The sequence below is a fragment of the Mustela erminea genome, chromosome 2, assembly GCF_009829155.1.
Source record: "Mustela erminea isolate mMusErm1 chromosome 2, mMusErm1.Pri, whole genome shotgun sequence".
NCBI classification, from domain to species: Eukaryota; Metazoa; Chordata; class Mammalia; order Carnivora; family Mustelidae; genus Mustela; species Mustela erminea.
Genome location: NC_045615.1, coordinates 25,082,190 through 25,107,678, shown reverse-complemented (window position 1 = coordinate 25,107,678; position 25,489 = coordinate 25,082,190). Strand labels below are relative to the sequence as shown.

The window sequence follows — 25,489 nt, the reverse complement described above, 5'->3', positions numbered from 1 at the left end:
CATCACAGTTCAAGCTGGCCAGATAGATGGAGAGGGAGAAGGCAGCTGCCCTCCTCTACTTGGCCCAGCCTTTCCTATCTTATCCCAACCCCCACCCCCCTTACCCCACCCCGACGCCCCTGCAGTCCCTGGCTCAGGCTCTGTTTCCCTCCAGAGGGAGCAAGGATGGGTGACCTAAGTCATTTCAGGTGGGCAGAATCTCCCATAAACACGTCTTTGACGTGAGCCCACAACTGCCCTCCCATGGCCCGATGCCACCCTTGGCCGACGGGGCCACCTGCTCACAGGAAGCCGGCTGAGTGCACAGGGCCAGGACAGACCAGCTCCAGGCTGCCGCTCCTTCAGGCAGGGACATCCACCCAGCCCCCTGTGGAGAGTGAGTGGCAACCCCAGCTCCCTTGCACAACAGATCATTAGGTCAAGGCCAGCGACTGTCATAATGCACTAATGACATTAATTACAATTTTTTACCATGTGCAATAAGACACATACGTGAAATCCTTTCAGTTTCCCCTTTTAGTCTCAGTTGATTTCTAGCACTTCAAAAAAAAAACTGCTTAGCAACAAACAGTTGCTAGGGGAAACTCATAAGCAGCTGAAAATCAGAAAAAACTCAGCTACAACTCAGAAAGCCACAGCTGTGTTTGGGGCTGGACAGCCCATTTCTTCTCCTTCTCCTCTTCTAGGACAAGCAGACTCCCCACCTTGTGTGTGTGTGTGTGTGTGAGTGTGTGAGTGTGTGTGTGTGTGTGTGTGTGAGTGTGTGTGTCCTGGTTGGTTTGGGGGTTTTACCTGACCAAATGACAACACTCTCCCCACACTGCTCTGCCTCTTGCACTCCCTCTAGCACGAAGCAACCTGTCATCTTCATCTCAAGGTCACAAGCTATTCGGTTCCCTTGGGTGCATTAGTCAAATGGTCTCCTCCTAGTGGCCATGTGGGTTGTTTCCAATCTTTTTCTATCATAAACAACACTGCAGTGAACATCTTTGTGCATATGTCTTGGCACACAGATGTGCATACAGCCCATGACACGTTCCCAGGAACAAAGCACTAGGGCATTCTGAATTCTGATCCAGTGATAAACGTCTCCCACCTGCTCTTCTGACAGCACCTCACCCCGTGCAGGGAGCTCCAGGTGGCCTTGCACACACAGACCAGTCTCGTCACTTGCCAACTGCAACACTCCCAGGCTGACACGGCGAGTTACTCAGCTTAGCCCAAAGACCTCCCCACCGCCAGCCCCACCTCACTTCCAGAGCTTTCTGGCTTGCCGTCTCAAACACCTCACTGCGTCATCTGACACACCCATGCCCACATGGCCAGGCTCCTTCATCTTCTGACCCTTGTCTCCTCTGCCCAGGGCACTCCTTCCCGGCCATTTTTACGTGGCAGCTCCTGTTCCCCGCTTGTGCCCCTTCTCCAGGAAGTCCTTCCCATCCCCCCGCTCGGGGCTCCCCTAGAGCGTGGCAGACAATCACTAATAATGCATTTCTAAGTGAGTACAGTTCTTGGTCAATGCCTCCTCTGAAAGCCTGGGAATTCCTTCATTTTTCTGTCTTGCCTAGAACCTGCCAAGTATTAGGAGATAAATCAAATGTTACTGAATGCACAGATAAAGTAATTAGATAAATGAAATGGAATGCTTTGATTTTGCTGAGCAGTGAATTCATTCCAGGGGAAATCAGGATCCCATGGAGGGATGGAAGTTAAGACTACTGCTACAGAACACTCAGAAGTTGCAAAACTACAAAATTAGGAGGAAAGATGTTTTCCTAAAGTTGTGTATGAATTCCAAAGGAGGAAAAAAAAAGCAAAATTTTAGTTAAAATTACCTCTATGTATCAAAAACCATTACATTGTGTTGGTTCTCCTGTGTATCCTATACAAAATATTGGTATTATTTAATAAGGTGTTGTATTGGCTTTTACTTCTTGCCCTACACTAGACATTGTTTCCTCACATATTTCCCAGGGCTGAAGCTCCTCTCTAAGAAAGCTGGGATTTCCTGGTATCTCCTTCCGGGAGAGCAACTGCAAAGTGGGGATATCCACCTGGTCAGAGTCAAGAGGGCAGGCCCCAGGCAAAATGGGGGGACTAGTGCCCCTTTCCCCCACACTAAGCTCTCTGCCCCTCCTTCAGGCAGCCAGCGCCCTCCGGCCCCCTCCCCTCCGCTTCCCCCACCGCCTGGGAAAACTGAGATTATCTAATCCTTCTTACTATGATGGACTGACTGATTGGATTTTAATTAAAACCCATTCACACTGAAATGTTACCTCAACTAGAACCTCAAGCCTTTTCATTGTGGGATTAAAAGCTTTCTCCCTCTTTAAACAAATTGTCAGGCACCAGTAAATAGATGAATAAATCCTGGAGGAGGGGTAAGAGCTACTTGAAATCACATTAAGCCTTCCCCGCCGGACCAGAAGATAACATGGTTTCTCCTCTTTGGGGTGACCCAAGCAGGTGGAGCCTAGGATAGACTCACCCAGCTGCTGGCGGCCTGCCAGGGAAGGGCAAGCCTCAGCAGAGGTGGCGAGGGGAATTACAATACACACACACTCCTGCGCCCACGAGCCCATTTAGGCCCCACAGGAGCAATTGGAGGGTTCGGGACCTCACAGCTGCAAGTGCTAGAGCCAGGATCCCCCCACAGGCCCGACTCCAAAGTCACGGCCTGTCCCTCTGTGAGGTCAGCTCCTAATGGGACCTCTCCTCGCTGCCTGAACACTGTTCAGGGGTCCTGCCCCAGCCTGCCCTGTGGTTGATAAACACTCCCCTCCAGTTCCCTCTGGGAGGCAGATTCGGATTTTACTAGCTACTATTTCAGGATGTTTTCTATCAATTCCTCAACTCGATCCACTTATCCTGTCCTAGGCCCTCCGCTCTCATATGATTGCTCCCTGTCGTTGGGGGTGTGTCACTGGACACGCCCACTCTCCCCCAGAGTTACAGGTTTACGTGGGTCTAGTCTGCTTATTTTGGGGGAAAGGTTCTGTGATGCTCTGAAACGAGCTCTGAAGCAAAGGTGTAATTAATGCCCATGGTCTCTGATGTGTGTACACAGCCACATTGACTCAGCAGGTGCAGAGAACAGAGTGCGGAGAACAACCCAACCCCCGCACCTTCCTGCAGTGTACATTCTCGTGAGGGAAACCACCACCATTTCTTCAGTACATCCAAAAACACACGTTGTGGACAAAAAGTAATTAAACTAAAGAAAATGAGGCTATTAAATAATGAGACTGGATTTTTTGGTGCGGTTTCATCGGTCCCCTTACTTTATCACACAAGTATCATGGGAAGTAGTTACTCGACCGTGTAATATATCCTCTGATTGGCTGGGGGGCGGGGGGGAAGAGGGAGACTGCTAGAATGACAGGATAAAATAATTGAAAATGAAACCACCCCTCTCTGCTCTTCACAGAAATACTTGGACCCCTCTGTTAAGAAAACGGATAATGCTCCTTCCCTCCCCCTACTTCCCTTTCCTGTCATGATACCTGCACCTATTTTCAAAAGCAGAACTCAGAAAGCAATTCGAGATCATCACCTGTGAATGGGGTGCTCTGAGTCCTCACAGGACGGTGACTGGCAAAGGCAGGCTCATCTCTCGCCCCAAACGGGGATGGCACGGTATCCGTGGTGGGGGTTTCTGCTATAAAAGAATCAAAGTCATCCTCTTGCTCTTCCAGGGCCTTCTTCCCCTCTTCTGCTTCCTCCTTTTCTCCTTCGCTCTCTTCTTCCTTCCCCTCGTGCTCTTTCGAGAGAGTCAAGAGATCAGGGGAGGGGAACTTCTGTTCTATCGAGCCCTCGGTGCCAGAATCCAGTTCCTTAATGATTTGGTCATACTGGGCAATGAAATCGTCAGCCCCCAGGTTCACCTCCATTGGGTCTGAATTGTGTTCCGCCTCAGAGAGGGGAGGCGCTGACTCGGAGTTCGATTCTAGGGCTGTCTCAGGCTCGTCTTCTTGTTTTGTTTCCTCGGATACCTTTTGAAACGGGTCTGAACTGTCCCTGTTCTGTTCCTCCTCTGAGTCTGTTTCTGACTGAGCACGGGACAGGGGGCCGTTGCTCAGGGGGGGCCCCCGATCGTCAGTCTGGGCTGGGCTGGAGGGCCTCACGCTCCCCTCCTGGGAATCCCTCGTGTCCTCAGCGTCCTTCTCGGCACATAGCCTGTACACCATCACATCATCCTGAAAGTCAGACTCCTCGATGTAGGACCCTTTGAAGAGCAGGATGGCGTTCTTCTTCATCTCCTGGATGTGTTTGGGGGGATCGACAGGTGCCGGCGGGCCTGAATTCTCCAGATCATCCAAAGGCCCAGGGGAACCCACGTCTGCCCCCGAGGAGATGCCCGTGTCGTAGCTATCATCCCACTCCAGTTCCGTCTGGCTCTTGTCCTTTCTTGGAGCCAGTGCGGGGCCGGTCTTCCTGGGGAGCTGCTGCGGGAGCCGGAACACCGGATAGGTGGGGGTGAGAGCACTGTCCTCTGTCAGACCCTGGCAAAAGGTCTCAGGGTCGGGAGAGTCTCCGTCATACAGGGCGGACCAGGCTCGGCAGTCCCTCATGCAGCAGAGGATGTTGGCGTGGGCCTCCCACAGGTACTGCAGATAGCTGACGTCCAGGGCTTTGCCGTACTCCACGATGCAGGCCGATGGAGAGAACGCCTCGGCCGGTGGCTGCTCGGCAGTCCCTGCCATGGGAGGCACAGACACGTCAGAACGAGTCCCTCTCTTGCCCTTACAAGAGTTGAGGCGACACAGGCAGGGGACTCAGGTAGGACTTACTCGGGTGCTAAGATTCTGTCTCACCAGCTACTTTAGTTCTAATAATTTCTGATTAAATGATTCCTGAATAATAAAAAAAAATTATTTGTTTTTAAGAAAGAACACTAAGGGGATGCCTGGGTGGCTCAATTGGTTAAGCTTCCAACTCTTGATTTCAGCTCGGGTCACGATTTCAGGGTCTTGGGATCAAGGTTTGCATTTGCTTGAGATTCTCTCTCTCCCTCATTCTTCTTCTGACCCTCCCCCCATCATGCTCTCTATAAACAAATAAATAATCTTCAAAAAAAAATAAAAGAAAGAAAGAAAGAAAGAAGAAAGAATGCTGGGAACAGAACCCCTACCCTCGGCACAGCCAGAGGAGACCTAGAACTCCACCATTTCTCCTATGGCAGGTGCTTTACCAACACTAACTGCTCCTCCCAACAGCCTTCTATGGCAGATAGCATTTACCCCATTTACAGACAAAGACACTGAGGCTCAGAGACAGAAGATCTGTTTGAGAGCAGCCTCTGTGCTCACTTCGCTCAATGCCGCACATTTGCAAGCATCTTTGTCTCTTTGTCATCTAAATCTCTAGGAGGTGGGGCCAGAATTGGAGATGACATGACCTGCCTACCCGCCTGCCTATGCAACCATCCATCCATTAGGGTACCCGTGCCCTGGAAAGCAACCCAAAATATCGTGGAATTGGGGATTGGCCAAAGTTGGGGGCACTCAGCAATTGTCTGCTTAACTTAAATTTCGAATTCTGCAGCAAGGTCAGCCCCAGAATCATTCTTGAAACAACTTTCTTAGTAAATACAAAAGACATCAATTTTCAAATAGGTTCTAAAAGCTCACTACTGGTGGGGAAATAGAAGACATCTGTACTAGCTACCTAAGAGGAAAGTATCTTTAAAATATAACTTGTTCCCCTGTCACATAAATTATTAATTTCCATGACACACTGTACCTTTATTTAAAGAATCAGTGTGACAACCTTAATTTGTAACAATTACACTGACACCAAACACCCTGATATTTTCTTAGTCAAGGGGCCCACTCTTAGACGAAATATGCTTTATCGGACAGGACCGTACCTGGGTAGACAGGATGACATTGTTTGGGGGGACATGAGAATACAAACTGGAAACACTGGGGTCAGTCCCAGAGCTGGACTCTTTCCTAGCGGTCACAAGTCAGGCAGAACCTCCCTCAACTGAAACAGCCTTCTGACCTCTAAGCGTGAACAAATCCCCCTTCGTTACAGCTGCCTGCCTGAGGGACCAGCTGATCCAGGTGACCAATTAAAGTTTACTTGCATAAGATCAACTGTAGCTGGCAAACAGCACAAGTACAATAACTCCTATTTTTAAAAAACAGAATATTTGTGTTTGTTTTTTTTTTTAAAAAAGCCCACTGTGGGTTAATCAAATGAATCAGATACTACTGCCATCTGAAAATTTTTATTTATTTAACAGAGAGAGAAAGACAGCAAAAGAGGGAACACAAGTGGGAGAGGGAGAAGCAGACTTCCCGTGGAGCAGGGAGCCAGTCAGATGCAGGGCTCGATCCCAGGACCATGAGCTCATGACCTGGGCCGAAGGCGGATGCTTAATGACTGAGCCACCCAGGCGTCCCTCATCTCACAAATTTTAAGTTTTACAATGATATGTTGTTGGCAGGCAAGCATCCACAAATGAGTCATTTGGGAAATTAAAATCTTAGCTAGAACCATCTCCACACCCCTACCCCATTCTGTTTAAAAAGACCTGCTGGTACATGTTTCTGTATCCATACTCTGAGGAGGCCACCAGGAAGCCCAGTTAAAATAAAAGTCTGGGAACACTGACCTGGGGACTGGTGGGCATCTCAATGCACATTGATTACAAAGTGGCTATAACTCCAGACACAGAAGAAAACCACCAACCACCCAGGGATTCATAAAAGAAATGGGACCCAAGACATTATACGCTGTCTGCCCAAAAAGAAACACACCCTGAGGAGGAATGGCACCTGGCATCCTTCCATTCACTAGCCAGGGCCCTTTACCTGCACTATCGTGCGTCCACTTCGACCAGAGAATATAATCCCTCTCCTGGTTGCCAAGCGTCAGGGTGATCCCGCTGGAGCAGCAGACGGGGGTCAGGGCGAGCAGCTTGGCCGCAGACACAGAGTAGCAGTCTCTCTCCTTCACAGCCCACCTCTGGCTCAGCATCATGTGGTTGCAAGGGATCAGGTACCTGGAAGGACAACATGGGCTGCGTTCGGCCTCTGAGATGCCCGCTCCCGTCAGCCTAGCCCCAGCCGGGGCCAGACTCGTCCTCTTCCCGTTTCCAACCCAGCCGTCCCACCAGCCCCCAGGGATCGCCCCGTCACTTAAGACCTGCCAAGGGCTTCTTTCTTCTGGAGAACCCACTCTGCAGAGCACGTCAGGTCCTCCGTGCTGTAACCTCCATGAACCACCTCCCCTCCTAATGGGTCTAAGCCCAGTGTGAACTTCAACCCTACCATGTTCCTCTTTCCTTCCTCACTAATGCCCTGTCATCCCATGAAGTCTGGCTTCAGTGCCTCCCTCTCCAGGAAGGCCTCTGGGCTTCCTGCTTCAACAGAGCCATGGCCTCCCTCCGCTATATTCACCAGCCTCTACCAACGTGCTGTCACCTAGAGTCATAATCACTTCTGTGTCTGCCTCCTCAGTACAATGTGCTACCAGAGCAAGGACCTCCTTTATTAGTTTGTTTTAGAATCCCAGAAATGGTGGCTTATCGTGGGCACTGAATGACTGCAGTTGCATGAAAAGGCAAAGACCCGCTCCACGATGCAAACCTCGTCTCACAAAATATGGTGACTAATGGTGCTCTGGTCGCCGGTTCCAACATAGGGTTTAGGGAGAGGGGGGGAAGGGTCTCCCCACACTGACAAGCAAGCAATGCTCCAGCAGGGCGTCCTTCAATTCAGCTCAGCTCTGACCTCACCTACCTGGAGACAGCGTAGCATCCCACAGGTTAAGGGTTCAGTCCTACAAGGCTGTCCTTACCCCGCAACATACACACTGCAGAAGACAATTGCCAGCCTCATCTGACCAACCTGCTAAAATCAGACCAACAACCTCCCTGCAGTGGCTCAGGAAACTCAGAGAAACATTTTATTTCCTGGATCACTGGTTTGTTAGAAAAGGAGAGAACTCAGGAAGAGTCAGAAGGAAGAGATACACGGCGAAGGGTGTGGGGAAAGGGCTCAGAGCCATGCTTTCTCTGAGTGTGCCCTTCACCCCACAGCTCCACGTGTGCAACAGCCCAGAAGGTTCTGAACCCAATCCTCTTCGATCTTTAGGAAGGCTTCATTACATAGACATGATTGATTAAATCACTGACCACTGACAGCAGATTTAACCTCCAGTTCCTCTCCCCTGCCCTGGAGGTCAGGGGAGTGGGACTGAGTTCTAACCCTCTGATCACATGGTTCACACTCCAAGCAACCAGCCTCCATCCTCAGATTTGGGTCCTTGTGTTGCCTCATTAACATAACAAACACACCTTTGTTCCTCTGGTCACGTAGGAAATTCCAAAGGTTTTAGGAGCTCTGTGTCAGACACAAGATGTAGACCAAATATGTATTAATTATAAATCACATCACAGTGCCCAAGGGCTCACCAAGGAGGACTGGGTCCCCTTTCACAAAAACACTTTGAGTTGGTGGTCAAAATATCTTAGTAGCACTACAAACCTAGAGACAAAAAAATCTGGGCAATGGTTTCTGACTCTTAGAGCACATGAGTAGGCTTCATGGGTAGAATAAAGTTTGCTTAAATGGCTTACTTTCTGAACAGGGAGAAAGACTATCCTGTTTCTTTAAACAAAGATGGAACAAATGGGGTGGAGGCGTCACACCGGAGCCAAGTATCCCGTGAACGTAGAAGCCAATTCCCAAGGACCCGGAGCCCTTCTTTTAACAACCGCAATCTTCAATCAACCAGAATGTTTTTGGTTCTGTTTTTAGCTCTTGAGAAAGAGGCAGTGCCGATGAAAACAAGCCATGATGAAGGATTCCGTGAAAGAGATAAAAGTACACTTTTCAAGGTATGTAGTGAGGCCTGAAAACAACTCTCCCACATCTCCTATTGCTCCAACTGAGGAAACCTACAGATACATTAACGGCTGCCGGGCTGTGGGAGCCTGAGTCAAGGGGGAAAAGAGACTGAATTTGTTTTGTGGTACTCTACACTAAAGGTCTTTTTTTTTTAAGATTTTGTTTATTTATTTAAGAGATCACAAGTAGCCAGAGAGGCAGAGAGAGAGCACGGGGAAGCAGGCTCCCTGCTGAGCAGAGAGCCCGATGCCAGGCTCCATCCCAGGGCCCTGAGATCATGACCTGAGCTGAAGGCAGAGGCTTAACCCACTGAGCCACCCAGGCGCCCCTACACTAAAGGTCTTAATAACTCTCAAGGTATGAAATGACAACCTTGCCACTTACCCCTTCTGTTCTCAAAGAACACCAAGCTGTCCACCCAGTGCTCTGCCCGGGGGTCCCCCCGTCTCTCTCCTGCACCTGCGGGCACCAGACCCACACACACCGGACACCTCAACTTGCTGTGGCCAAGACGAAGACAGACCCCACCTGTCTACTTTCTCAAGCTAGAGTGCATGGAAATCAAAGGTCATGAAAGCAGACGTGGAAAGAGAGGAGGGGGCAGTATGGGACAGGGGGCAGGTCTGTGCTAATTCTTGGGGTCTTGTATCTGAACACCCACGGAGAAGAAACAGAAGTTGTGGGTGGAAGATAAAGGAGTTCTTCTCACAAGGACCTCTGTGAGCAGGGACACTCTGGTGACAGAAGGATGCAGAGAAGAGAGCTTGCATGGGCACAGTGGGGGCCCTGAGGCACAAGGGTGAGCAGTGTAGCCTCCGGGGCTGGGCTGGGGTGGAGTGAGATGCACCAACTACATGGGCCATGGGGCCAGAAGAGGCCACGTCAGACATTGCTGGGGCAACAGCGGTGGGGGACAGACCTGTTCATGACCATGCATTAAAAGCCCTCCCTCAGACCAAGGTCTCCACATGAGGGGTGAGGGTCAGAAGAAACACACCATGTGGTTGCTGATAGGAATTGTTCTGTTCTCACAAGCTGGTGAGGCCCAGGGAAACTCAGATGACACAGGATTTATCAACTCCTTATTTTCATCATTAATTATTTCAGAAACAAACTGCTTCGATGCTTTCACATACTGCAGGAACTCAATGACGACTTGCAGCTCAAACTAAGCATAGTTCATGATTTAAGTTGATATACACAGATTTCTACTCTTTGTTTGGAAGTACTTTTAAAAAATGGAACACTGGATCAAACCTAATAAAGCTATTTATCAAATATCACCAGTGGGGAGCGTGAAATTATATTAGAATAAAGAGTTACTGGGAATTTGCAGCTTCGCAAACACATGTTTTCAGGAGAAACTAAGAATTTTCTTCTGAGTAAATCAAATAAAGGGAGATTCCTCTATAGGCTGAAGGAGAGGTTCTATCAAATTGAAAATGGAGAGTTAGTTCAAATGGGTAATCCCCACCCCACCTTGTCCTCAAAGAAGTAGTTCTAGTGTGTCTCTGTAATGAAGAGTTATCCCAGTTGGAAGTGAGGGAAAACCATGCATTGACCTTCCGTCTTCCCAGCATTTACAGGGAAAGATTGGGAACAGAATGAATGTCAGAAGATGCCCTACGCCTGGGTGGCTCAGTTGGTTAAGCAGCTGCCTTCGGCTCAGGTCATGATCCCAGCGTCCTGGGATCGAGTCCCACATCGGGCTCCTTGCTCGGCAGGGAGCCAGCTTCTCCCTCTGCCTCTGCCTGCCTCTCTGTCTGCCTGTGCTTGCTCGCTCTCTCTCCCTCTGTCTCTGACAAATAAATAAAATCTTTAAAAAAAAAAGAAGAAGAAGAAGATGCCCTAATGTCCAATATCACAATGAAGTAGCTGTGGATAGCAGAAAAATCACTCAGGATTCAGTACAGGTGCTTGTCATCAAGCCATCTATCTATTCATACGGACTCTGTTTGGATGCTTTGTTTAAATAGAGGAACGTAGTAGAAATAATAAAAAACGAGTAACTCTCTAATTGTAGAGACCCAGATTACCCAAAGCTGCCCCCCAATACAGCAGGAAAAAACGATATTGCCCATCCTGTCCTCCCTTTCTGCATCACCTTCCCAAGCAACCCTCGGCAACCCTGCGCCTACTCTCTGTTTCCCTGGATATCACTCCCTGAAGCAAGGATCATCATCGCTTCTGAAACAGCTCAGTGACAGGCAATCAATAACAAAGCCCATATATTGCCTGCCGCTCACTACACTGACGGGCAACACAAGCGAGACGACGCAGTGAAGTAAGTACGATGAAGGAACAAGGTGCTTGTAGGAGCTGGTGAGAACCTTTAGAACCTTGGCAATGCCCGGGTAGGCCCAAATCTACAAAGCAACATCAGTACATTTTAACAGATTGTTTTTCAAAGATATTTGGACCTTATTTCTCCTATTCATCTTACATTACGCTGGCTTACATTTTTTTTTCTTTTTTTTATGCACTTTCCTCCCAGACACCTAACTCCCATACAAGATGGACATTTTCCTGAAGTGGACACACAGCTTCTCTTGAAGCAAATCCTCTATCTATCTGAACACAACAGGCAATGCGATTCAAAAATCTGACAATGGGGGCGCCTGGGTGCCTCAGTGGGTTAAGCTGCTGCCTTCGGCTAAGGTCATGATCTCATGGTTCTGGGATCGAGTCCCGCGTCGGGCTCTCTGCTCAGCAGGGAGCCTGCTTCCCTATCTCTCTCTCTCTCTCTGGCTGCCTCTCCGTTTACTTGTGATTTCTCTCTGTCAAATTAATAAATAAAATCTTTAAAAAAAAAAAAAATCTGACAATGGACCAGCACTTCTGGGGGGAAAAAAAAATGCCCTACCAGAATATTCAGAAATGACACTCAGGGTATTAAGCAATTAAATTTTGCCTAGGGGTACCTGGGTGGTGCATTGGGCTAAGCATCTGACTTGATTTCAGCTCAGGTCACGCTCATCGTGGTCATGTGATCAAGCCCCACACTGGGCTCAGCACTCAGCGCTGAGTCTGCTTGAGATTCTCTCTCTCCTTCTGCCCCTACTCCTACCCCAAGCATTCTCTCTCTCTCTCTCTCTCTCTCTCTCAAAATAAATAAATAAATAAATAAAATCTTTTTAAAAATTTGGGGGGGTCAGGGGGCGGCACTTGGGTGGCTCAGTCAGTTAAACATCTGTCTTCAGCTCAGGTCACGACTCCAGGGTCCTAGAATTGAGTCCTGGGTCAGGGATCCCTACTCAGTGGGGAACCTGCTTCTTCCTCTTTCTCTCTCTCCCTGCTGCTCCCTCTGCTTGTGCTCTCTCTCTCTCTCTCTCTCTGTCAAATAAATAAATAAATAAAATATTTAATTTGGGGCAGGGGGGCCTAAACTGGGCAGTCCCAGGAACGTGGGATGATCTGTCACTTCCTTGCTTATCAGCATCTTCTGCCTGACTTTGACCTATTGTACATCACATCCATGGAGGCTGGCAGCTTCTCCCTGGCTTTCGCTCACTAAAATAGCCTCTCTTTGGGGGTACCTTATTTCGACTTCCATTTCCTGATACTATGCTAACTGAAAGAAATATATCAGTCACAAATGGATAATCACTTTGAAATATCAATATTTAAGAGTATTTAGATTGCAACAAAAATTGTCCTGTCGTTACTATTTATCACCTAACAAATAGCTTCATTAAATGGATTCACAGAATCCTGTCTGCTCTGCTGCCTCTCCAATCTACAAGTCTATCACACACACTCGAACCGCCACCGTGGCAACAACAGAAAGAACAGATTATAAATCTGGTTTTTTATGTCCCTTCAGATAAAGTTTAAATGACTAGAAGAAGAAGGATTTGTCACTGTCCTTGCTTCTGTACAGATTCTAAATCAGAAAAGACAATGTTTTCATTAGTTTAAGATGTCTCTTCCAGGAAATTCTCCTCCTTAAGTTTGTGTAGTACTTTACAGTGTTTCAAAACATTTCTTACACATGCCACCAGAACTGATTCACCCATACACCTTATTATGAGATTGGAATTCGAAAACTGGAATAGGTCAGATTGAGTCAGCAGCCCACTCTCACTCTAACGGGATATGTTACCCTTTATCAGATTAACCACCAGCACCCTAGCCTTGGCCTCATATTTTTAATCTCTTTATCGCTTTCTGCTTCAAATTTAGTAACTTCTTCAATCTAGCTCCTCATTCATTAATTCTCACTTAATTTCTGTCTTACATGCTATTCACCCAAACCCTGGATTCTTCACTGTAATAATCAGTTTTTATTTCCAAGAGCTCTAGTTTTTATTTCCAAGAGCTTCAAATCCGCCTGTCATCTTTGCTTGATTATTAAAACACCATTTCTTGGGCAGAAAATAACAAGTGTTGGCAGGGATACGGAGGACCTGGAGCCCTGGCACACTGTTGGTGGGCACATAAAACGGTGCTGCTGCTATGGAAAACAGAAAAAAATTCAGGTAGAATTGCCATATGATTCAGCAATTCCCACTTCTGGGTAACTCACCCACAAGAATTGAAAGCAGGGTGCTGAAGAGAGGTATCTGCACTCTTACATTCATAGCAGCATTGTTCACAAGTGCCAGAAAGTGAAAATAACCCAAAAGGTCCATCAACGATAAATGGATAAACAACATAAATAGTGGAGTATTATTCAGCCTTAAGAAGCAAGGAAATTCTCACACAGGAAACGACCTGAAGACACTACGCTAAGTGAAATGATTCAGGAACCCAAAGGGTATGACTCCGCGTAGTTGAGGTCCCTAGAGTGGACAAACGCACAGAGACAGAAAGTGGAAGGGCAGCCGTAGGGGCGGGCGGAGGGAGAACAGTGAGTGAGTGTAGACCAGGTGCAGGATGTTGGTGTGGCGAGGCGAGGGAGCGGGAGGTGGATGGTAGCAAGGGCCACACCACCATGTGGATATCTTCAGTACCACTGAACTGTACAGTGATGGTGGCAAATTTTCCATTATGTATGTTATGACAATTAAAAATAATTTAAAATGTGAGATGGGAAGGAGCCCACCTGTCAGAGGTCAGAGACCAGGAAGCAAAGGCTTCCCACAAGGCCACCACGTGCCTGACTCCCACATACGTCCCCTCATCGGCTCCCCTAGTGGCATCTCCGAGGCAGTGAGGAGGAATTAGAAATAAAATATTACATCTAGGGCCACGATCATCATTGTATCATCCCATCACCCTCAGCAGGGAAGGCAGTCAGGCTCAGAGAGCCTGAGAGCAGGTGGGTACATGCGACCAGTCTTCCATGACCCCAGGGAAAACAACTAGCCCTGACTCACACACAGAAATGTCGCAGCCATGAGCTGGTCTCTTCCCCTTCATGTGGTACATGCCTGGATCTCAAAAAGAAGCCAATGCTGTCTCTGAGGACAGTTTTGAACACAACGAGCACCACTTTATGAGAAGACAAAGGTGAGGAGTGTTCGTTCCCCATGTGAAAGGCCCCAAATGGCCAGAGGCCAGTAGCCGGGCCCAGTCTGACATGGCAGCTCAGAGGGGAGAAGCTCTGCGGGGTTCCAGGACCCCTGACAAGGACGGCTGTGTTTCATGCCTCCCAAGAAGCAGTGGTTACAAATTTAACATTTAAATATAATCAGGTTTTAGCCTTGTTGGAGCCAAAGGCTGGTTTTTGGCAATAAAAAAGGGCTTTAACAAGTGTCTATGACGGATTATGTTCAGGCTTTGCTAATGCATCCCTCATGTCAGCAGAGACGTGACGGGCGGCTGAAGCAATCCTATCAGGATGGGCCGTTCTGCCCCAAATGTCCTAGCCAGACTACCGAGGCTCTGTCTTCGTGATTAGAGTTGGTCTTTGCCAATGCCTTAAGATCAGTTACTATGACCTCCTCTAAACCCCTAAGACTCTGTTTACAGTGACAAAATGAAGGAGAGATGCTCTCCCATCAAATGGCAACTCTGTAAGGCTCCACCAGGATCCGCCACCACCTTGCCCAGCCTGGCTTTTCTAATCAGTCCATTTGTAGAAGGCTCGAGCAGCACTGTACCCTCCTTCAACCAGTGGTTCTCAGAATTGGCGGCGCAGCTGAATCCCCTGCAGAGTGCGTTAAACCACAGCTCGCTGGGTCCCACCCACCCCCAGAGTTCGAGTTGGCACACCTGGGACAAGGCCAAGCACCTGCATTTCTGACATGTTCCTGGGTGCGGCCTGTGCTCCTGCCCCACCATCAAGTCGCCATCCCCCTACCTTTCCACAGCTAGCATGCTGGAGACGTCGTCACTTTCACTTGGAATGCCATCTCCTCAGTGTGATGTCAAAAGCTCAATGGCAACCAGGGGGCAGTCCAAGTCTTCTCCCTTTCCCCTGCCCCAGGCTTCTTCTGCCCTCTTTCCCAAGGAGGGGTCAAAGGAAGGGTCAGAACATCCATTAAAATGGGGAGGAGGGAGAAGGGTGTGCTAGGCAGCCCTGGTTGGCTTTTTCCCTTTTTGCTTCCACACCACCAGACAGAGAGGTAGGAGGCACGTACCCCACCAACTCTTCCTCTCTTCCTTTACCAAAGCAGATGCTTCCCTGCGGGACCCCAGAAAGAGAGGCAGAGCTAGGCCAAGGCAGGATTCCGTGTTCCTGAGGCCCCCTGCCTAACAACCAGATGGGTGTCATCCTAATAGCCGTCCACGTTGCTTCCTGACACCTCTCCTCAAATAACAGCTGTTTGCCGACACGTTTCTCACCTGTACTTCTGGAGGTCATGCTTTTTCTACCTTGTTTAGAAGTCCTTTCCAATCTGTCTACCCCATGCCCTACTCTCTTCTGACTTGTACCCAGGAAGTACTCATTAAATATTTACCGAATTTAATTGAAACATCCTCTGAGGTCAGAGAGTGCACGTTGTCAATGTACCATTAGGAAAGCAAGAGTCATAGAAATTATATATCAAGAACATTTCATATTTGGGAAAGTCATTTCCAATACCACACGCCCCCAGAAATGTACTTCGGGAGAAGGTCATTCAGCCGCAGACCAGAGGAGTTTTCAGAGTCTGTAGATTTCTAAAGAGCCTATTATTTCCAGGAGGATATATTATAATACAATGTACTTAGCCCCCTAAAAACTCTTGTTAGTAAAACTAAAATTAACTTTGGGAAATAATACAGAAATTAGACTCATATCCTTGGTAAAATTTTTCCTTAGAAGCATGGCCCCTATTTAGCTTCTATTAACCACCCCCCCAAATATAATAGCACTAGTATAGACTTGAGTTTCATTTAGAGAGAACAAAAGATGGCAACTCACCTTAGAACTAGTTGTAACATCACATCTTCGCAATGTAAACCGATAAGAGTTCTAAATAATGCCAGGGACACCACACAGAGCTGGGAAGCAATAAACACACATTCTATTTCATATATTGGAAGGATAGCTCTACTCCCCACAGATGGAAAATAAATCAGAATTACAAAATAAAATGGCCTCCTTTTTTAGCAGCTTTGATAAAAAACATGCTCCTGTTGTGTGTGTGTGAAGAATGTGTGTGAAGGCTTTTCGTTCTCCTATAGGATTTGATTAGAAAGCCTATGCCTAGAATTATGCCATTATATAGAGTTACCCTTCTCCAAAATGCCTTTGCTCTTATTTCCGACTTTTACAGATCCACATAAGCAAGTCCCTACCACTCTCCAATACACACAGGGACACACTCACACACATGATCTCCTGCTTGGCACTTGTTTTCCCAAGTTATTTTCAAATATGGTGCTGGTTATTTATAAGACAAAGCTACCAGAAAATTGCAAATGCCCTGACCAGCACCCCCTCCAGAGTTCTTAGCTCACGCCTCAGCTCCTCTTGGCTTATCTCTTGGGTTTGGGGCATACATTCTCCTTGGTTCCATTTCCAATAGTGCTGAGGCTATGATGATACACTTTTCTAAGAAGCTCAGTCAAAAACAAGAATTCATTCACTCTCTAATTTCCGAAAAGGAAAGATAAATGGCAAACAGGGAGGATACCCAAAGGTTTATTATAAACTGATTGTACCCTTTTGGGAGTAAGCTTTTTATCATTCCATCAGACCACTTAAGTAATTTTTTGCCCCAGTGAGAAAGTGCTAGTCTAGTCTGTCTGCTAGGCAGGATGGACTTAAAACCTGGTTGGTGGAATTCAGAATGGTTGTCATAATAGTAAGAGCTACAAGAATAGAAAAAATAATATTCCTCATTTATTCCCAAAACAAACTCTCCTGAAATTTGTTCTGAGTTATAAAGTCCATTCCTCTGGGGCTCTCCTTACCCGAAATGGGGTGTTGATTCGGCTTGTGAGGGTATCTAGGATGTGGACATTCTCATGCTGGTGCAAAAGGATAAAACGGAGGAAGATCTCGAGTAGCGCTGGCTCGGAGATACTACGCAGGAAAAGGTCCAGATACGCAGTTGTGGTCATGACCTCCTCCACAGTCACCTGGGACCAACGACAGAATGAGCACAAGTGAGCGTCCTCTCGATGCTGTGAACCATGCTTCCCCAAAGGCCCCTGGCCTCACCGCAGTGACCCCATCAAGGCAAGGACACACCAACCACCAGAACCCGCTTCAGAGCCGCATCTGAAGCCTATAACCTATTCACATTCCACGACACCTCATGCTGCTTCCGCCCTTCAATCCAGTAAGGGAGAAGCAAAGACATAAAAAAGCAATTCAAGTGTTCTGACAACTCTAATCATCAAATGCAGTTCAAATACCATAAAGATTTTAGTGTGGAACCACAAAGGGGAAAAAAGAGATCATAGAAATTATCTGCATGGTCGGTAAAGAATTAATTAGAACGCCCAGTATAACTGTTTCGTTAGTAGTCATCCAATAAATATTTATTGGACCTGCTATGTACCAGGAGCTAGAAAACGTAAGAACACATTTTCTGTCCAGGAAGATGGGTGTAGACGTAGAATCTCATAAGCGAAGTAACATCATCAGTGGGAACTAAGAGGGACAGACGCAGAGTTCCGCAGATGTCTAGATAGGTTTCTGGAGCGTTGCAAGTCAAATTTGTATAACTGAATAACATACATAAAGAGTTACTTCTAAAGTAACTGACTTTTTTTTTTTTTTTAAATAACACAAACGAGTACTGTCTATGTGGTGTGAATTTCCCTGCAGTAGAATGTGAGTGTTTCAGGGAAGAGAAGACTCTGAACAGTCAAGTTTTCGAAGTGCCAAGGATTTGGTACTCAAAGCCTTTGGATTTTCAACATTTTGATAGGGAGTATTTTCAGAGCTCATATGCAATTCTCTGTCTTCTTCTTCTTACTTTTTTTTTTTTTTTTAAAGATTTTATTTATTTACTTGACAGAGAAAGACACAGCGAGAGAGGGGACACAAGCAGGGGGAGTGGGAGAGGGATAAGCAGGCTTCCCGGTGAGCAGGGAGCTCCATACAGGGCTCGATCCCGGGACCCTGGGATCATGACCTGAGTGAAGGCAGAACCTAACGACTGAGCCCCCCAGGCGCCCCTATTCTTTAGCTTCCCAAAAGCAAAGTTCCACACCTCTTCATGAACAGGGGTCATCTGCTGCCTTACTGTCTGTAGAGAATTACCCACCCTGGGAGGCATGAAAATCACCAGGGCAACAGCTGCAAATCTCAGACTCCACCCCTCTGCCCTCGAAATCTTGGAAATCTCCCCAGTCCTGAGTCTAACACCCTTGATCACTTGATATTAAGTGAAACAGAAGGCGAGGCTTCTTGAATGATTACATCTTCTCTTTTCCAGTTATTCACTTCTTTCTTCCTTCCTTTCGAAGTGTGAACTGTCATATTATCATACTAGGACTGGTCATTTCTTTTATAATACACTCCTCTTCTCTTTGGAAAGTTCTGCCTTCAGAAGCCACAAAGCAGTTTAGAAATCAGATCTCCAAATCTGCTCTATAAGTGTAGATAGGCCCCATGCAGGTGTATGTGTACATAAAGGCTTAAATTATTTTTATAAATTTTCTTGCCGGGGGGCGGGGCGCCTGGGTGTCTCAGTCGGTTGAGAAGATGCCTTCGGCTCAGGTCAAGGTCCCAGAGTCCTGGGATCGAGCCCCACGTCAGGCTCCCTGCTTGATGGAGAGCTGCTTCTCTCTCTGCCTGTGGCTCCCCCTTCTTGGCTCTCTCACTCTTGCTCTATCTCAGATAAATAAATAAAATCTTTTTAAAAAATAAAAATAAAATAAATTTTCTTGAGCCTTAGGGATGTTCCAGACAGAGGAGTCCAGATGGATAAGATACAACCATATCAGTGTTGTCTATCTTCTTTACGCTGTCAGGCATGCCGACATAGTACAGGTGAACTCACCCTCTTGGGGCAGACGGTGAGCGGCCCGAGCACGCACCTATCAGAGGGCAAACACTCTGCCCCTCCAGCTCAGCGCCCATGCCGCGAGCCCTCAAAACATTCAACACAGCACAACCACTGTGTCATCTGGCCAACTTTACAGGGCTCTCTGTGGCCCAGATAAAACAAAGGAAACGTAAACCTCAACCACCTGGCAAATAAATTACCTTCTGAGAAAAGTGTTTCTCAGGAGCTGCCCCTGCTCCTGAAACCCACTGCTTCCGTCCCTGTGTTTCTTGGTCTTCTCTGGTCTGAGACTCATGGCACTCTTAATGCTTTCCTGGGACGCATGCTGTGGCTTGTGTTTTACTCCAGTGCAATGTACAGAGTTTGGCAAGTGAAGGGACTGCCTATAACATTTCCTGAATAAATGATAGCCCCCGAGGTCCTAGTGATTTACATTTGCTGGAACTGAGCTTAATTTTTTAATTCATCTCTCCTCTCTGGCCCTCTACTCTGAGGGCCCCTGAAGGGGGGGGGGGCATTTTTTTTCTAAACACCTACAGAATAATGGATGTCACCAAATATAGCTAAAGGGGAAATGACCCACACCACCACCAAACACGCAGCTCCGTTAGCTCGCACCTGTTCTGCTGCCGCAGTCTCGGGGTCCTTTAGCCGAAACTGAATCTAAAGTCATGTAGGCAGAAGTCCGATTCCCTAATAATTAAATGGCTAGGAAAAAAAGTAGCACTTTTTGAACAGGCCATGCATGCATGCAGTTTCTGCGATAGTGCATTTCAACCTTACTTACTGAGCTGCAGAGCTGATACATCCTGCAGAATTCCAGGAGCTGTCTTTGCACCAACAATGCACCACCAGCTTTTCCCCCCCTTAAGTTACACATGACCTTAATAAGCTCAAAAGCACAGCAATAAACCCTTTAGAATAGAAGTCTCGGTCTTTGGGGGCTGACATGAAAGCAGGGCATTAAGCATCTATTGTTTACTACTCTTTGGCTGCATAAATGAAAAATTTTATTATTTTTTTTTTTTAGCAATCAAAGCTGTCATTTATGAGCTAAGAGGATTTAAGAAAAACACTTGGAGGGCTGGCATTTACATAACATGGTATAAATGCCAAAACCCAATTTTATTAAGCATCAAGTTGCAACCTCTTTGTAAATCGAGGTCACCCTCACCTTAAACTAATACCCAAGCCAAGAAAATCTGGTTCCCTTCTCTTTCTGTCTCTTCCCTCCTCCATATTCAAGGAGCCCTCAGAAGACTTTTATCCCAGAAAATCTTTTCCTGCCCCATTATCTTACTTTGCAGAATCTTCCTCTAATCCCCCAAATAGACATGCTCCTTAAGGAGGATGAGACCAGAGCCTAAGTATGATCACTGGAAAGCTAACGCTGAACCACCAGGGGACAGCAGCTCTGCTGCGTGGAATGCAAAACCAAAGTTGCCACTCGTGCCCCAAAAAAGGAAGAATTAGCCCAAGGGGACAGAAGCATCCTCTTCATGGTCCAACTACGAAGGACGATCAGTTGTTGATGTACCTAAGACCTTTTGCCTTACAGAGGACAGTCAGTATCCATTTCTCTTGTTCTGTAAGGAATTTCAGGTGGCTACAAATTTAGGTAGAAATACTAGAAGAATTAGGAAATGAGGTTCTGCCTTACTAGCATATAAGACACAAGAAAATTTAAGGATACTCAAGCCTAGGAATGTTAATTCTTACTAAAGGTAGACCAGAATGACGGGAGTAACCTAAGGAAAACTCTGTCCACAAACAAATATGTATCCTTGACAAGATAAAGCACAAGCATGAACCTAAACAATGTGTCTGCCAAGACACCCTTCTGCATGCAACTTTCTAGCCCCAGTTCTAGAATGGAACCTGAGCCCTGACTCAGGGACATAATCTTACTTGGACCAAGCCGAGTTAAGTGGATCCTTTGAAATCAATCCCTTTCTTCACCCACCTTCTCTACCCTCCACTAGCCCTCACCCAGGTCTCCCACCACACTGAGTGTCTTCATCAGCCCCTTAAACTGGTGTTTTCAAACTAGAGTCTGAGATCCGAAAGTGGAAAGTGAAATCAATGTATTGGTTCACTCATCATGTAGACCAGATTCAAACCATAAATATCAGGGTATGCTGCACGGAGTAGGTACTGTTTTGGGAAACTTCTGTCTGTCTATTTTGTTCAAATTAGATATAATGCAATATATTACATATGCATGGCCTTTGTTATCTAGTCAGTAAAAAATATAGACACACACACACTCAAATGAATAAATTTGGGGCCATGCATTACAATCAGAGACATCTAAAAAGCACTAGAGTACAAGGCACCAACCAAACAAACCCACCAGCCTTTCGGCCATCCCCTCACCCCTGTTCCCGTCACCAGTCCCTCACTCCAGGCTCCGACCCAGCGTGGTCTGAGTCCAGAAGCAGTGCTTCTATGTACAGGTGGGATCAGCACTCCCAAAAGGACAGCAACTGAATTCACCGTCCATCTACTCCTTTCTATTTTAGCCTAAAAGCTCCAACCACGCACATATTTGCTTGCTTGTTTTAATCAGTATCCCAAGCTTCTCCAGAAAAGGGACAAAATAGAGCTTGTTCTCCTTTAAAAGGGGATAGGTGGGAAGGGAGGAGTTGATACCGTGTGTCACCTTCTGCTTCTGTAATTCAAAACTCTCTGAAAGGAAGGCCAGCCCCAAGCCCAGCCAACACGGCCACCATCGTGGCAGCACATTAACTTAATGCCTAGCGTAGGAGTGAAATTGAGCATACAGACATTCTGACCTTTCTGTAATCAGCTCTAGTTGGGCAATTCCATTTGCATCTAAATTAGCACCAGAGTCCTCTCTGTAACGGCAGGTTTGTGTGTGTGTCCTGAAAAACAAATTTCCCACCTGCTAATTGTTTTTTTTGTGATCCAGTCACATTGGAACAAACAGATGGGTTCTACCTTCTGTCACTTAGGCAGGTGGCAGGGAGTGGGGTCAGGTGACTGTTGCATTCTCTCCAAGATAGAAGCCACCTTTCCCGGCCATTTCCTTCAACATACGGGAGAAAACTCGCTAAGCGGGGGCTCGCCCAGGTCATCAGCGAGCCCTCAGTCTCAGCAGATCTCGCTGGAGGGGGAGGAAATGGTGAGACACAGCTGAACCCTGCCCACTGAAAGCAGCAGGGAGGAAAGGAATGAGGAGGCTGGATCACGTGGAACAGGCTCAAAGGGACCTCCATAGGGGACACAGGCTAAGACCTTCCTGCTGCTGCCAGACGAGCTGGTGGCCGTGCACAGGGTTCGTTCACCCGAGGGCAGCTGAGGGCATTGGCTCAGTGTGTGGGCCACAGCCAACTTCCTCCCTCCAAGAATACAGAGCACAAAGAGCATGGAAGTATGGAAGGGAAGACAGACACCCTGGTTCTCAGCAAGCAGCCCCACTGTTTCAGCCAAAAATTCAGGATGGAAGACGCTCAGTTATTCCAAGTCTGCAAAGAGCCTGCAGTGGATGAGTCAGCCGCCACCCCCATCCCTTCTTTCTCCCTTCTACTCCTTGACCTCTAGGCCACGCCTGTTGCTGACTCTGCCACAGGCGGGCTGGGGAGTTAATCAGAGGGGAAGCCCAAAGTCAATGAATGAGTTTGGCTACTTATTCCTAAAATACTTAAGGAAGGAGAAATTAAAATGACGGCCACAGTGACATCAGCAACACATCTCAAGGAAAAATGTTAAAAATAAAGCCAGTGTCTCCCCTTTACTCCTTCTTCAAGGTAACTGTAATACATTAGATGTAATAATTAAATCAATTACATATTTATGAGTTAATTCATTAAATATAGTACACTTCCTCTTGCCTATCATAAACCTCTCCAAGGAGCAGTCAGCAAATCATTTCTAAAGCTTCCCTTCCTGTGCTATGTGTTCATAATTTGTACCCTACTACTTCCTTATAATAGAACTTACCAGAGTGTAAGTCAACCCAGGAGCTGTTACATTTGAACCTCATGGGATGGAATTTAGCTACTGAAATACTCCAAAGATCACATAAAACATGCATTTTGGACTATTTCAGAGTTTGATTCAAAGGTCAGAATTAACAGAGAAACCTTGGGGCGTTTCCGCTCAGAAGCAAAGATCCAAGGCTTCTCCCCCCGATGGCCTCCATCCATCCCTCAGCTCTTTCCTAGTTGTTTCCGAAAGATTCTTCTCGGTTGCAGTATGAACAACCATAAAAACCACATCTCTGGCCCTGGGCAGTCTCTGAGCACCTCCTGTGTAAAGAAGGACTCTTCCCAGCATATTGCTCCAGCGGGAGCCCACACAACCTCAGGAGAATGGAGGTCACCTGAGCACAAGGATGCTTCCTGAATGAAAGGGTCTTATGGTGTGCTGCCAGAGCCCAAGGAAGGCTGGAGCAGGGGACTCAGAAAGAGAGGGGCTATGCTTCTGGCAGCCAACACACAGAGATCCACTCTCCCTTATTCTGGACCCGGATGGACCCACCGTCTCCTTTGGCAGCACAGCTCAGGTCTTTCCAGCCAGAAAGCATTCCTCATGGTAAACGGAGATTCCAACCCTGCAGTTTGAAGTATGCCTCACCCTGGGCTCATGCAAAGAGAGGGTGATAGGAAAATGCCACCTCCCCAAACTCGACTATCCTTCCTATTCTGGGAGTCTTGTTAAACCTTCAGCTTTCTGCCCTCTAGGCTAAGTCCATTTCCTTTCCTGGTTTTCCTAATGCATTCTCCTGAACTTTAGGATTGCATGCGTATTGCAGAAACAACCGTGTCTGACCTACAGGGTAAATTCTCAGAGCACCTGATACAAGGGCAGGGACTCAGAGGGTAATCAATAAATGTGCTGAGATGGAAATCAGCAGTCCTGTTACTAATAAAAACACACTGTTTTTACAGTTCACGTTGGGGAGGCCTTCATTAGCAAGGTGGTTAGATTCACTTGACTTTTCACGTGAAAAGGAGAGAATATTTTCCTTTTATCTCAAATAACATTTGATTGAAAATACAGAGCCCAACTCATGCCCTGCTCTTGAATTACAGCAACCTTGAAAAGTGATCCTTTGGGGAAAAAAGAAAAGCTTCCTTGGTTTTCCTCCTAATTTCTCTTCCTGATTAAGAAGACACTCCTATTGTGAATTCTGATGAGACTGACTTTGAAACCCAACAGCAGATGGGATATGGTTCATGGGCCAGAGTCTCAACCAGCAGCTTCTTTAGGATCAAGTATTTGAGAACCATTCTAAGGCCTACCACCTCCCTCCTCATTCAGTCTGCCTGCTGGGTTAAAGGTATTATTTGGACTGGAGTTTTCTACCCAGACCAATTTTCCTAGACACTAAAGACTATAACAAAGGCAAGCCCTGATGACAAAAGACAGATTTCACTCCTGGCTTAGTTTCCATGAGATGGAAAGTCTTCAGCACAATGGAAGATTGAGAAAACGCACAGGTGTCTGCCCAAACGAATTCAATCATTCTAGTCTGTCTGGTCCTTTTTCTCTGTTATCCCCAGCATGCTCATCACCTGGCACTGGCCAGTCACAAGGTATGGCACACAGGGGCATGCACCCCATCAGAGTGATTCTGTGTCTACCTCACCTGAAACGCAAGTCAGACCTCAACATGGCTGGGGGTCGTGGGGAGAGCAAAAAAGTTAGTGTGAGGCAAAAGAAAACTAGGCCAAGAATGGAAAATAGTAACTGGTGAACCTCCTTTCTGTTTGCCTTCCTTTTCAGTTTTCTTGTGACAACTTGGAGAAACACTTGCAGGGCATTTGTTGCTGATAAATGTTTTATGTGCTCCGAGGAGGGGGCAGGGAAAGAACAGAAGATTCATACCAACTTTCAGACCAGACCCTCCTCCCCTCTCCACAATGGCTTCCAAGAACCGATACCACCTGGCTGTCTCAGATAAGGCGGGGCTTTGTGCGAGCTACTTTGTGTGGTTCTCTGCGCCAGCAGGGTGGGGACCCTTCCTATCTTTCCGTAATTCCGATGCTTAAGCCCTGGATCCCCTGGTACAGCATTATCTCCCTCGTGCACTTGTTGAAGCTCAAAAGAAAGAAAGAAAGAAATCTAATTTCCCATTTCGAATCAAAAGTAAATGCAAGCTTAATTTATAACCCTAATTCTCCTTTCCTACCCTGGAAGAAAAGTGACATGAAGTACCACAGAGAGGTCGGAGAGGAGGAAGGTTTACAGTATCTTGCAGCTGATTCAGATTCTAAAAAGCTGGGTGTGTGTGTGTGTGCTCGTTGAGACAATTAATACAGTTTGGGC

The 25,489-nt window shown here is 47.0% G+C and overlaps 1 protein-coding gene across 5 annotated transcripts in view; it reads right to left on the bottom strand.

The window, feature by feature from the left end:
- FAM160A1 (family with sequence similarity 160 member A1) overlaps nt 1–25,489 on the bottom strand; it is a 225,879-nt gene that overhangs the window by 9,294 nt on the left and 191,096 nt on the right. For all 5 annotated transcript variants that reach the window (XM_032332513.1, XM_032332510.1, XM_032332509.1 and 2 more), the window contains 4 exons: nt 17,148–17,315; nt 16,153–16,232; nt 6,822–7,012; nt 3,554–4,696 (listed from right to left, as the gene is read on the bottom strand). In XM_032332513.1, the coding sequence (XP_032188404.1) occupies nt 3,554–4,696; nt 6,822–7,012; nt 16,153–16,232; nt 17,148–17,315 (1,582 nt within the window). The remainder of the gene's footprint in view (nt 1–3,553; nt 4,697–6,821; nt 7,013–16,152; nt 16,233–17,147; nt 17,316–25,489) is intronic.